The sequence below is a fragment of the Syngnathoides biaculeatus genome, chromosome 3 (assembly GCF_019802595.1).
Source record: "Syngnathoides biaculeatus isolate LvHL_M chromosome 3, ASM1980259v1, whole genome shotgun sequence".
Lineage (NCBI taxonomy): Eukaryota > Metazoa > Chordata > Actinopteri > Syngnathiformes > Syngnathidae > Syngnathoides > Syngnathoides biaculeatus.
In genome coordinates this window covers 16,764,359-16,778,745 of record NC_084642.1, presented here as the reverse complement: position 1 = coordinate 16,778,745, position 14,387 = coordinate 16,764,359, and the positions used below count along the sequence as shown (strand labels likewise).

The 14,387-nt window shown below is 43.0% G+C and overlaps 1 protein-coding gene and 1 long non-coding RNA gene across 2 annotated transcripts in view; one reads left to right on the top strand and one right to left on the bottom strand.

Annotated features, from left to right (window-relative positions):
- Positions 1-14,387, bottom strand: part of hcn4 (hyperpolarization activated cyclic nucleotide-gated potassium channel 4) — a 118,223-nt gene that overhangs the window by 68,540 nt on the left and 35,296 nt on the right. Inside the window, exon 2 of the mRNA XM_061815179.1 lies at positions 13,739-14,162. Coding sequence (XP_061671163.1) covers positions 13,739-14,162 — 424 coding nt within the window. The remainder of the gene's footprint in view (positions 1-13,738; positions 14,163-14,387) is intronic.
- Positions 9,994-12,517, top strand: LOC133498409 (uncharacterized). The gene is made up of 3 exons (XR_009794309.1): positions 9,994-10,265; positions 10,850-11,038; positions 11,123-12,517. It is a non-coding gene; the product is annotated as an uncharacterized LOC133498409 (long non-coding RNA).

The window sequence follows — 14,387 nt, the reverse complement described above, 5'->3', positions numbered from 1 at the left end:
GTATGTATGTATGTGTATGGACAGTCAGTTGTTAACAGTATGTCTTTATATAACTTCAAAACCTCATACATCTGTACCTCTGTTAAACTAGGATCCACTTTATCTATCTTTATTAGTTTTTGTTTAGTTAAATGAAAAAACATCAAGTAAAATATAACTTGCATTCAGCTGACATATACCTGAAAATGGTCAAAACATAATTCGCAACGGTGGGTCTTCATGAATGATGACAATAGATGGCAGTCATTTATTCATTAAATTAATATTTGTGACAAAATTTTACAGTACATAACACTGATGTCATCATTATCGGATCTGAAATGGTTATTAATTAAAAGTAGCAATATGGTCCACTTCTGGCACATCATTGTGAATGCAATTCCGTCATATCTCCCATCATATTCTGAAGATTTACTGCAGTTTGACTCTCAAATTTGAGAAAACGTTCCAACAATTACAATCTGATTTTATACAATCAAGATTTTGTCCCTTAAAACACAAAGACGCTCCACTGTGTGTGAAGATAAATCGTCGCCTCTCTTTATCTCCTGGCATGGCCGGCTGAAGCACTTTGGGGGTCAAGTAGAATGCACAAGGATACTTCAACTCTTTTGTGATGATGTGCCAACATGTCTGCGCTTTAGGCTGCAAATACAGTACGCCCGTTTTAAGACATATAACACGCATGTGGGGTGGAGGAGGCCCGAGAAGAAAATCGCCTGTGCTCGCATGTGTTGAATTTAAAAAGGATACTTACACGTCAGTAGAATTTGTCGTATTTTCTGATGCGATTATGCATCAAGCTAACATAGTCTAAATCGTCTAAATCTAAAGCTCATAGTCTAAATCTTGACTCACTGTTCCTTCTTTTTCGAACAACACAAACAGACTCAAATGCGTCTTTATCAAACGTGTCATGCATCATGACCTCAATAAAAGCTTGCGCTTATGTAAAGAGATACACATATGTTTGTATTATGTTTGTATTTGAACCCGGCAGTGCTGTGGTATCACAGTTCTGCCTCCCATTTCTAAGGTTTGGAGTTTGAATCTCAGCTTCGTCTTCTATGTGGAGTTTGCATGTCCCCCCCTTGCTTGCGTGGTACTTCTGTAGGTATTCCGACCTCCTCGCACCTTCCTAAAACGTGCATGTAAGTGTGAATATGAGTGTGAATGAACGTCTGTCCATACTGTATGTGCTTGGCTGGGATAGGCTCCAATAAGGCTGGGATAGGCTAAATAAATGGATGTATGGATGGATCCAATAGACACATATTTGTTTGGATATTGCGTGTTGATGAATATATAATATATATCGTTACATTATGTGTGTAAATGGCCAGGCAGCTCTTTACAGGATCTCGGACAGACGTATGTTGTGTGTTGATGTATGCGTTTTGCAAGTACAGTGATGCCTCGGCTCTCGACCACAATCCCTTCCAGAAAACAGTTTGAGAAGTGATTTGTTTCAAAACTGAATTGATGTTTCCCATTACAATGAATGGAAAAAGAAATAATGCATTCCAAGCCTAAAAAATTTAGCTTTTTCAAAGCATTTTTTTTAGCTTTTATTCATAATAAACTACATCGTAGAAATACATGTACAGTTTAAATACTTTATATAATAAAATAATTTAAAAAATATATTTATTTTTTGCTTAAAATGTATGCTTCAGTAGTAGAGTACGCTAGGCTGAGAGTGCATTGCTGTATCTGTTGCGACTCGGCCCCCAGCCTTGTCGACTTTTTTTTTTTTATTAACAAAAGTGCAGAATAACTTTAAACAACCAACTTGCCATCTTTGGAGACATGATTGGGAGTTAATGCGGTAGTCCTCGATAAGAGGAAAAACAACAGTCACTACCTTGACACGTCTGTGTACAGAGGCTGCGTTTATACAGAATAATAAAAGTGAGTAGGTTGCGCCACGCGCTATATGTCATTTCCGTTTTTTTTTTTTTTTTTTTTTTTTTTTTTCAGTGGCGTACGAATTGACAATAAAATGCAGCCCTATGGGGGGCACAAACCAGTGCAATCTGTAGGCCGGTCCCAAGCCCGGATAAATGCAGAGGGTTGCGTCAGGAAGGGCATCCGGCGTAAAAACTGTGCCAAACAAATATGAGCGTTCATCTAAAGAATCCCATACCGGATCGGTCGTGGCCCGGGTTAACAACGCCCGCCCCCGGCACTGCTAACCTGCAGGGCGTCGGTGGAAATTCAGCTACTGTGGGTCGAAGACAAAGAAGAGGAGGAAACCGGATCCAGCGTCAGAAGAAAAAGAGGAATGCACAGAGCCTACAACTGAGTGTAGGGACTTTGAATGTTGGGACTATGACAGGAAAAGCTCAGGAGTTGGTTGACATGATGATTAGGAGAAAGGTTGATATTCTGTGCATCCAAGAGAGCAGGTGGAAAGGTAGTAAGGCTAGAAGTTTGGGAGCAGGGTTTAAATTATTCTACCACGGAGTAGATGGGAAGAGAAATGGAGTAGGGGTTATTTTAAAGGAAGAGCTGGCTAAGAATGTCTTGGAGGTGAAAAGAGTATCAGATCGAGTGATGAGACTAAAATTTGAAATTGAGGGTGTTATGTACAATGTGGTTAGCGGCTATGCACCACAGGTAGGATGTGACCTAGAGTTGAAAGAGAAATTCTGGAAGGAATAGATGAAGTAGTTCTGAGCATCCCAGACAGCGAGAGAGTTGTGATTGGTGCAGATTGTAATGGACATATTGGTAAAGGAAACAGGGGCGATGAAGAAGTGATGGGTAAGTACGGCATCCAGGAAAGGAACTTTGAAGGGCAGATGGTGGTGGACTTTGCAAAAAGGATGGAGATGGCTGTAGTGAACACTTATTTCCAGAAGAGGGAGGAGCATATAGTGACCTACAAGAGCGGAGGTAGAACCACGCAGGTAGATTATATTTTGTGCAGACGATGTAATCTGAAGGAGGTTACTGACTGTAAAGTAGTGGTAGGGGAGAGTGTAGCTCGACAGCATAGGATGGTAGTATGTAGGATGATTCTGGTGGTGGGTAGGAAGATTAAGAAGACAAAGGTAGAGCAGAGAACCATGTGGTGGAAGCTGAGAAAGGAAGAATGTTGTGCGGCCTTCCGGAAAGAGGTGAGACAGGCTCTCGGTGGACAACCGAAGCTCCCGGAAGACTGGACGACGACAGCCAAGGTGATCAGAGAGACAGGCAGGAGAGTACTTGGTGTGTCATCTGGTAGGAAAGGGGAGAAGGAGACTTGGTGGTGGAACCCCAAAATACAGGGAGTCATACAAGGAAAGAGATTAGCGAAGAAGAAGTGGGATACTGAGAGGACTGAGGAGAGGCGAAAGGAGTACATCGAGATGCGACGTAGGGCAAAGGTAGAGGTGGCAAAGGCTAAACAAGAGGCATATGAAGACATGTACACCAGGTTGGACACGAAAGAAGGAGAAAAGGATCTCTACAGGTTGGCCAGACAGAGGGATAGAGATGGGAAGGATGTGCAGAAGGTTAGGGTGATTAAGGATAGAGATGGAAATGTGTTGACTGGTGCCGGTAGTGTGCTAAATAGATGGAAAGAATACTTTGAGAAGTGATGAATGAAGAAAATGACAGAGAAGGAAGAGTTGAAGAGGCAAGAGTGAAGGACCAGGAAGTGGAAATGATTACTAAGGGGGAAGTCAGAAAGGCATTACAAAGGATGAAAAATGGGAAGGCAGTTGGTCCTGATGACATACCGGTAGAGGTATGGAAGCAATTTGGAGAGATGGCTGTGGAGTTTTTGACCAACTTATTCAACAGAATACTAGCGGGCGAAAAGATGCCTGAGGAATGGAGGAAAAGTGTTCTAGTTCCCATTTTTAAGACCAAAGGGGATGTTCAGAGCTGTGGGAACTATAGAGGAATAAAGTTGATGAGCCACACAATGAAGTTATGGGAAAGAGTAGTGGAGGCTAGACTCAGGACAGAAGTAAGTATCTGCGAGCAACAGTATGGTTTCATGCCTAGAAAGAGTACCACAGATGCATTATTTGCCTTGAGGATGCTCGTGGAAAAGTACAGAGAAGGTCAGAAGGAGCTACATTGTGTCTTTGTGGATCTAGAGAAAGCCTATGACAGAGTACCAAGAGAGGAACTGTGGTACTGCATGCGTAAGTCTGGTGTGGCAGAGAAGTATGTTAAAATAGTACAGGACATGTATGATGGCAGCAGAACAATGGTGAGGTGTGCCTTAGGTGTGACAGAGGAATTTAAGGTGGAGGTGGGACTGCATCAGGGATCAGCTCTGAGCCCCTTCCTGTTTGCAGTGGTAATGGATAGGCTGACAGATGAGGTTAGACTGGAACCCCCTTGGACCATGATGTTCGCAGATGATATTGTCATATGCAGTGAAAGCAGGGAGCATGCAGAGGAACAATTGGAAAGATGGAGACATGCACTGGAAAGGAGAGGAATGAAGATTAGCAGAAGTAAAACAGAATATAAGTGCGTGAATGAGAAAAGTAGAGGGGGAAGAGTGAGGCTACAGGGAGAAGAGATAGCGAGGGTGGACGACTTCAAATACTCGGGGTCAACAATACAGAGCAATGGAGAGTGTGGTCAGGAAGTGAAGAAACGGGTCCAAGCAGGTTGGAACAGCTAGCGAAAGGTGTCTGGTGTGTTATGTGACAGAAGAGTCTCTGCTAGGATGAAGGGCAAAGTTTACAAAACAGTGGTGAGGCCGGCCATGATGTACGGATTAGAGACGGTGGCACTGAAGAAACAACAGGAAGCTGAACTGGAGGTGGCAGAAATGAAGATGTTGAGGTTCTCGCTCGGAGTGACCAGGTTGGATAGGATTAGAAATGAGCTCATTCGAGGGACAGCCAAAGCTGGATGTTTTGGAGACAAGATTCGAGAGAGCAGACTTCGATGGTTTGGACATGTTCAGAGGCAAAAAAGTGAGTATATTGGTAGAAGGGTGCTGAGGATGGAGCTCCCAGGCAAAAGAGCGAGAGGAAGACCAAAGAGAAGGTTTATGGATGTGGTGAGGGAAGACATGAGGGCAGTTGGGGTTAGAGAGGAAGATGCAGGAGATAGGCTAAGATGGCAAAAGATGACACGCTGTGGCGACCCCTAACGGGACAAGCCGAAAGGAAAAGAAGAAGAAGTACGAATTGACAATAACAAAACGTGTCGTGAGTGGGTCAACTGCTTGCACTGCGTGCAATGATATTTCCGGGTTTTTAATGCGGGTGTTCGAATTAACAATAACAAAGTGCGACATCGGTGGGTCAGCTCCGGGGATGTAGTAATTCACAACAAATCGGTCATGGTAAGATGGTCTGGCCGCACGCAATATATATTTCCTAGTTTTTTCGGCGCGTGGGAATTCACAACAAAGCGGGTCTCGGGGGAGCGGGTCAGGCTGCGCGCAATATGTTATTTCCGGGTTGTGTTGGGGGCGTTCAAGTACCGAGTCTCGTTCGAAAACAGCAAAAAAAATCTCAAAATTTTCGTTAGAAAACCGATTTCTTTGAAAACGGGGATGTCCAAGAACCGAGACTTTACTGTATGTGAACGAACATACTGTTTACATTTTGGATGCATTTGAAAAATGATGTTTTCCTTTTGTGTGTGAATCCACAGAAATGTTTACATTTTTGCCATGTGTGGTTTGTTAAAAAAGAGAAAAAAAAAAGACTTCCACAAACATCCAAAGGTACAAGCATAAAAACCCCGGCAGACTTAATCCTTTGATGCTGGCTGAAATGAGGTCTCGTGAGGTGCACTGAAAGTTCTCGTCTGATGTCCAAAATCACCACATTACTCATAATCGGCGCTCTTTAGCTGCACTTGGGCTGAGCAAAGGCAGCCTGGCCACTATTAATAGACCAAACAAAATTGCCCCATGTTTTGTCAGCTCATTTAAGCAGTTATTTAAATCTTTTATGTACTGGTCTTTACTCCCCCAGCTACCCCCCCCCCAAAAAAAAGAAATATGTTGCTCATATTTGACATAAAACCTCAAACTGAGCTCTCGTTTGTTTTCTCGTTTGTCCATGGTAGTATAACTTGCACATTTTCACACTGTAAGATCTATTTGCCTTTTTTTTGAATTCCTAAACAAAAAGGGGAAACAGAAAGCTATTTTCATGTTTAAATGTGCTCCCTGCAGTGTTAAGTGATGCAGTGTGTAGCGTTCAGCTCTGCTCTGCTCAAGTCAAACACTTCGTGCAAGAAGTGTCCTTTGCGTGACTCCTTAGTGGGGAGAAAATTTAACTGAAACAATAAAAAAAAAAAAGGATGAATCTCCCGCACCGCTATTCATAGCGTAGCATGCATGCTGAAATCCAGTTTTATTCTGTGTGTGTTTTCTGTGTGTACGTGTGTGTGTGTGTGTGTGTGTGTGTGTGTGTGTGTTGTGTGTGTGTGTGTGTGTGTGTGTGTGTGTGTGTGTGAGGGGGGGGGGTCGTTTGTGCCTGCACGCTTGTGTGCATCACTTCTGGCATGTCATACAAGTCGATGTCATTTAAGTGAGAGATGCTGGATGAGATTTACTCCTTTTATGAGAGCTAAATATTGCAGAGTGTGTCGAATCGCAAAGGATCCTCACTCAGTGCTGTGAAAATGACCTTTTTTCGTGTACGTCTGGATACACTTCTCTATGTAGAGGGAACACATACAGTACATGGAAATCTTCTAAGCAGTAAATGAACAGACCAAAGAAAAGGTTGATGAATGTTGTGAGGGAGGACATGAGGACAGTGGGTGTTAGAGAGGAGGATGCACAAGATAGGCTTAATGGATAAAGATGACACACTGTGGCGACCCCTAACGGGACAAGCCGAAAGAAAAAGAAGAAGATATTGCATATGTACTGTATATGAATATGTTGTAAGAATGACAACAAGTGGAATAGTCATGTTGCGGCACCTCTCCTCCCCTGACCTCAACCCTAGTGAGAACTTTTGGTGCATCCTCAAAACAGCAACCCTGGAAGACTAGTCTGACATTTTGCAATGAAATTAAAGAAAAAAAGCTCACATTGTACATATTGGATTTATTGCGGAAAGGTGGCTGTGAGAGCGTTTGTTGAGAGAGTCCCTGAAGTTGTCAAAATGACCAATGGAAATTTGTGGAGTTTTTGACTGACCTCTTCCATGATACCCCCCCCCCCCAAAAAAAAAAGAATCTTGCTTTCATTTTAACAGAAATATTTAAGCATGACAATGAACCACCACGAAGAATTGGAAGCAAATACTCTCCAGAAACTCAGACAAACTGCTCTCATATAGGGATCATGAGACTTCCTAATGCTGAAAATTCACTAAATTGCTATTTTCACTTCTTTCCAAATGTCTTGAAACTATGTTGGGCATGATAATTTGGAACAGTGCATTTTGAGATTTTTTTTTCAATTTTCTAAGAAATACTGTAGTCACTGGTTTGTCCTGAAATACATGTATTTGAATTATATTCTCATGGTTTATGACTTTAAATGATGCAAATAGTCATGTGAATTAACTATTTGGGTAAATCTGAGAAAAATATCACACAAACGATCAAGAAAGAGGGTTCAAATCCCTGATTCACCTTACAAGGATATACAGCAATAACATCATAATGTCATTCAGACAAGATAAGTGTGGGCAAATGATATCAAGATGAGGAAAAATGATCACAACCAAAGGGACTGGACTAACCACAGATGTCCAGGACAGCTACAAATGACTTGGAACTCCACAGACAAATGACAACCACAAGGACACAGGTTGAAGGGCAGCCACAGCGAAATACGTCAAGAAGGTGAGGCAGATCCAGGACAGCAAGAATAAGATACCCATGCGCTGCCAGTAATCAGATATCCCACAGGCATAATACCTTGGCCACTGGCAGAGATGAAAGACACTGATATCAAGACAAGAAAACTCTTTAAAAAGCACAGAGGGTCCCCCTCCAAGTCCAGAAAATAATGGACAAAAAAACAAACAGAAAGAGGAGTTGGGCTGGGAGTGTTGAGGACTAGCAAGTATCACTGGTACAATCCAGGAGGGATACAACAAGCCTCCAAAAATGCATCAAAATGATGGCACCAAGGGACGGGTTGCAAAGTTAGTGTCTCGGTCAACAGAAGGAGCCAGATGTCGTGTTGCATGTACCACACAAAAAGCAGTGCCAAGTGGCTGGCATTGATAAAATGTACCAGTTTCTGGAAAAGGCCAGACTGAAAGACACTATTGAGACAGTAATCATGGAAGTAAAAGAACAAGCCTTAAACGCAAGATCAATTGAGATCGGACAGGATCCCGCATACAGGCTGTGCAAAGAAAGCCCAGAGACAATGGGGCACATCACAGAAGGATAGCTAGCTACCTAGCTAGATAGATAGATAGATAGATAGATAGATAGATAGATAGATAGATAGATAGATAGATAGATAGATAGATAGATAGATAGATAGATAGATAGATAGATAGATAGATAGATAGATAGATAGATAGATAGATAGATAGATCAGAAAAGTGAGAGGTGCAGTGGCCTGAAAGGATCCAAAAGACCAGCAGAATCCAAGAAATGTCACCTAAAAGTCTAATTGGGAACACAAATCAAAGACTCTTCATTTGACTTCCATTATAACTCAAAAATCGACATTCAAAGGGTGAGACAGGGGTGTCATATGAAGTGTTCCCCCTCCCCTGCGAAATATTCAAATGGGCTGGGAAACGTCGGGGAAAAGTCAAAGAGTCAGTCAGGTGGTGACAAGTTATTCTGCTGTGCGACACATGACATTTGTGCGAGGTTGCATCTGGAGTTGGCTGGCATAGCGGCAAAGCTGGCATTTTACTCTGTTTGCCTAACTGGCGTTCATCAGCGAGCCCCGCTGCACTCGCATGCCACCCACCATCACATGAAACATGCAAATGGCAGCTGGGCGTGCAATGTTGTGCTGACTCTTTTTGTGCTTATTGTTGACCACAAGTTTGTCCATATGGTGTTTACAAATTATTGTCTTCTTTGAATCGTTTTGGTTGTACAGGAATCAACGTCTTTCAATTACTGCATTTGAATGGTCACCCAGCAGTTTTAGTGAATAGACGGACAGGTATTCATGCATTTTTGTGAACAAGCGGGCATGTTATGCATTCATGTTCCAGTACAGGTAGATTTTTACACTATTTTTGTACAGACCATAATCTCCCATGTGCATAAATCAGAAAACTTAACTGTTATTTATGCACACTGATGCCAGCTATACACCCATGCGAGAGTAAGCCTAAAATGTGCCTTCCCCTGTGGACTTAAACAATTTGGCTCTTCCGCGCTCCAAAGGTTGCAGTGAGTCTAGCGCCCATTGAAAGTAAAACATCATATTGTATGTTTTGATTCCGTTAATTGTCCACCAAATGCACGGTGATGGCTGACTCATGTAGATGATGATGCTGTGATACATCTGCCCCATAATGCTCACCTACTGTACAATTTCCGAGTAACCAAGAGCCATAATGTGCCCCTAGCACTTTATGCCAAGAGCCAGACATTGACATTTTATATCATATTAATTAGTGAAAAAATATGAGCACCAGCTGACTTCACCCCTGTGAGTATGAGGAGCTTTTTTATAATTCGAACATGCTGCTGGCAGCTAGGAATTTTTTTTCTTTGAAGGCACAGGGCTCCCACTATTACGACAATTACAGTCATCATAATAGCACAATAGTGGGTTACATATTTAATCATTTGTTTTTCTTTGCTCCTATGTCAATTATGTTGGCTAAAGTGACCCTGCTGGTCTGTGGCGAAAGGAAGATTGCAGGGCACTGCTAATCTATAAAATGGCAGGCATGCCCCCTATAAACCTTTATTCAGTCATTAGCAAGAATTCTGATGTAATCATTTTTTTATTGCATTTAATGAATACATAATAAGAAAAACACACGTGCTCTCCTCAAAGTTTAAAGTGTTATATTACGCACGTACCGAATACTAACGATCGCTTCGCCTCGTGTCCCTCACGTGAGTATAATCATGTGACACATTTGGACACCTTGAATGTGCATGTACGGAAGCGTACTGCTGTCACATTTTTCAGGCTAATTTTTGCTGTTTTCCAGGCTAATATTTCCTTGCGTTTAGTTTTTCGGGCTAATTTTTTCCCCTCTGTTTTTTGAGCAAATTTTTTTCCTAGTTATCGGGATACATCGAACTCACCCGAGAACCTGTGAATGACAAGTGACTCCTGACGAATTTCTTCCAGCTTCAACAGACGCATTTACCTTAGCGGTCCAATTCAGGTAAGCCACACGATTATTAACACTTTATGGTACTCCATATTATGGAAGCGTGTTGCTATCACACACACACAAAAAAAGAAAAAAATTGCCCGAAAAACATGATTTTTTTTTTTTTTTTGTGACTGCAATACGCTTCCATACACATGATGAGTCCGATGGGAACTTAGCATTAGACGTTGCAGCGCACCTCACACTGGCGACGACTGAATGTATTTAAACTAAAGTGTGCTATATTCCCCAAATGCATTTCTATGCATTTCTATGACATAGGCAAGTCTTGGGAAATCTCCATGCTCCGTGATTTACAGCCAGACTCATACTTCTATGAATCGCCCATGTTTGGTGATTGATTACTCACAGAGGGTGTGTCAGAATTTTGGGCAGTGGAGTGTGCGTAGCTGAAAGGGGGGTAAACTGTGTATAAAAAAAGACTGACGCATGTGTAACCAGGAGAATATGGCCCAATGTGTATACAGAGATCCATGATTATGGACGAATGTTAATAGATACGCACGTGTTTACACATTTTGCATGTAAGAATGGTCAGAGAGATGTTTACATGATTCGTTTGTGTAAATTGACAGGCGCGTCTACATTCTGTGTTGTATGATTGGGCACACGTCCATTTTTGGACCACGAGAGGAAGATGGAGTACCTCCAGAAAACCAACACAAGCATGAGAAGAGGATCCAAACCCTACACAGCAGAGAATCCAGAACCTATCGTCTGTGAAGCAGATGTGTGAACGATCAGTCTACTGTGCTGCCCGTGAGGTATTGAACTTTATTTAATTATCTATTCAGCCCGTTTCCTTCCTGTTCCCTCCTCCTTAATCATACACTTGCCTCGGTGCTCAGGCTTAACACGCAACAGCTCTTTCCGGCTGAGTGCCGACCCCCGTCAAGCGAAGGTCGGACTGAATATCCCGTGATGCCTCTGTCCTGGGCTCCTGGAAGTGGTGGAGGGCATCCTTGGGGGGGAAGAAGAGGAATTCTCCTCCCAGTGATTCATTTGAACTTTTCCTCTCTTTTAAATGGCATCACAGGGACTGGTGTCACCAAAAACTGTTTTCCACATAAAGTGGAGGCTGGATGGATGGATGTTTAATAACAGGAAAGCTGTAATAGGACAAGTGATGGGCAGGTCTGGCGAAAAGGTGCTTTGATTAGCAATCAGGCCCTATTCAGTGTTTTTCGACCACCATAAATGTAGGTGAAGGTGTCTAATTGTATGTTTTGATTGTGCAAACAGGACAATTGGTGACCCTGTCTTTGTTGTTCAGATGTTGATGAATTCTGGTTCTGTTTGCATTGGAATAATTGTGCTTGAATAGACAGGGTGATGCATATGCGGATGGACAAACAGACATTTATGTGAAGATGAATAGTTTATGTGCTATCGTGTCCTGGGGGCAGGTTAGACCCAGAGCAAATCTATGAGTGGGAAGGCTGCGTCACTGTGGGTGTATTTTCAGTCAATTTCTTTCACTGCCAATTAAAGCGTCTCCTCCCATTCCCTTTAAATGTGGTGTATCTGACAGTCTCAACGAAAACATCTCTGTGTGAAATGTACAATACATTATCGCAGCGATCTGTGTGCGAGTGGAGCATCGCCACTGGTGTAGCTGGTGGGGCTACAGACAATGTGAGCTGGTACACAGACTGAGCTGCTGATAAACGCTAGCATCTTGAGAGTTCAGCATGTCTGCCCACGTCTTGATCAAATTCAACAAATCACAGTTAAAGTGGTCTGAGCAGGCAGAAATTCAAGCCAACTTTCTACCACCAAATTGTCACACCACTAGGCGCATCTCCAACCATCTCCACAGAACCGGAATGCCCAAATTGGCGAACATGCGCAGCCTTGCGCTTGAATGAAAATCCAAGTCCGCCAGCATTTCCGCCCTGCCTCAGATAGGCTATCTACAAAAATAAAGCCCGATATGTGTATGTGAATGAACTGAGTAATTGTTATGTGTCTTCGAATAGTTGGACAGACATTTTCATTTTCTTTTCATGCGAATGGGCTGACAGATGTTTACATTACTCTTTGTGTATATGTAAATGGGAAGAAGGATGCTGCAATGTTTAAAAAAAAAAAAAAGACAGAGATCCATGCAGTTTAGTTGACGGGATTTTTTTTTAAACTGAATTAATTACAATTGCAATCACGCTTGTATCTCGGAAAAGCCTCTACATGCTTTCCCGTCCCACTGCTATCTCGATGGGCGTACAGAGAGAAATGCCAATCAACGGTGCTGTTTAATCAATTCACTGGTGACTTATGTGGTAAAAAAAAAAAAAAAAAAAGAGCCTCTTCCTTCTGTGTCCATAATTACAAGGCTGCCTCCCTCCCAAGGGACATATACAATGTTGTACAAACATACCTGCAGTAGGATGCAAACAGTGTTTGGATTTTAACATCCATCTATTCTCTGAGCCGCTTATGCTCACAAGGGTCGCAGGAGTGCTGGAGCCTATCCCAGCTATCATTGGGAAGGAGGCGGGGTACACCCTGAACTGGTAGCCAGCTAATCACAGTGCACATAGAGACATACAACAGTTGCACTCACAATTCCACTTATAGGGGCAATTTAGAATTTCCAATAAATACAAGTTTTGGGGATGTGGGAGGAAACAGGAGTGCCCAGAGAAAACCCACACAGACACGAGGAGAACATGCAAATTCCAGACAGGCGGGGCCAGGATTTGAACCCCGGTCCTCAGGGACTGTGAGCCCAATGCTCTAACAAGTTGCACCACTCTCCCGCCCGGCTTAATACAGTGTGAATAAAGTAATTGCTTTAAACTAGTCTTTGCCAGTAATTCTTTGTGTTGCCATGAGGAACACAGTATTTCTCCCTAGAGATTGAATAGAGATCTATTCAGCATTGAGTGCCATTTCCATCCATCCATCCATTCATTTTCTTAGCCGCTTATCCTCACGAGGGTCGCGGGGGCACTGGAGCCTATCCCAGCTGTCAACGGGCAGGAGGCAGGGTACACCCAGAACTGGTTGCCAGCCAATCACAGGGCACATAGAGACAAACAGCCACACTCACAATCATACCTACGGGCATTTTAGAGTGCCCAGTTAATGTTGCATGTTTTTGGAATATGGGAGGAAACCCACCCAGCCACGGAGAGAACATGCAACCTCCACACAGGCGGGTCTGGTATCGAACTCGGGACCACAGAACAGTGAGGCCAACGCTTTCCAGCTGACCCACCGTGCCGCCATTGAGTGCCGTTCTACATATATGATACAGTTTTATGTAAAATACCCCAAATTTGTAACTAATGTCCTATGGGAATCTTGTTAGATTAATTACCTGTATTCAGTAAAACCCAATGGTTTGGACCTGTGTTCTACAGGTATAGTAATCAATTCCCGAAATTAAAAATAATGATAAACTCCCACCCTCACCCACAGTCGACAGCATGTAACAACAATTGCTGTTGGTCCTTTTTTACCTCTTCCCATTGGTGGATGTACCGAATCAGTCTGGAGAGGCGTAGGAGTCGAAGCAAGCTCAGGATCTTGGTGAAGCGGACAATTCGCAAGGCGCGTGCTGTCTTGTAGAAGTCAGAGTCAATGCGTGTCTCCACGATGAGGAAAATGTAGTCCACTGGAATGGAAGAGATGAAGTCGACCACGAACCAGCTGCGAAGATACTTGATCTTGATCTGTTGCGGGTCCAGGATTATCTCCGTGTTGTCCTCCTTGACAATGCCCGTCCGGAAGTTAAGCACGAGGTCCAAGAGGAAGAAGGTGTCGGACACCACGTTGAAGACGATCCAGGGTGGTGTGTGCTCATCTTTGAAGAAGGTGATGCCTACTGGGATGATGATAAGGTTGCCCACCATCAAGAGGAGCATAGTCAAGTCCCAGTAAAACCTGGTCAGGAAGACAAACAAACAACAAAAATGTAAGTAATTGGGCAATTTTTAGAGTCTCCAATGTCATGTGATCCCAGTTTTAGTCAGAATGAGCACTGGATTGGTTGCCGATATCCCTGAACAGTACTTTCAGGTGAAAAGTGTTTCAATGCCATCTGCATGACAGCTAACTATTGAACCCCTACTTGAGCACTCATCCACTCAGTCTTTTTCTAGACTTGCT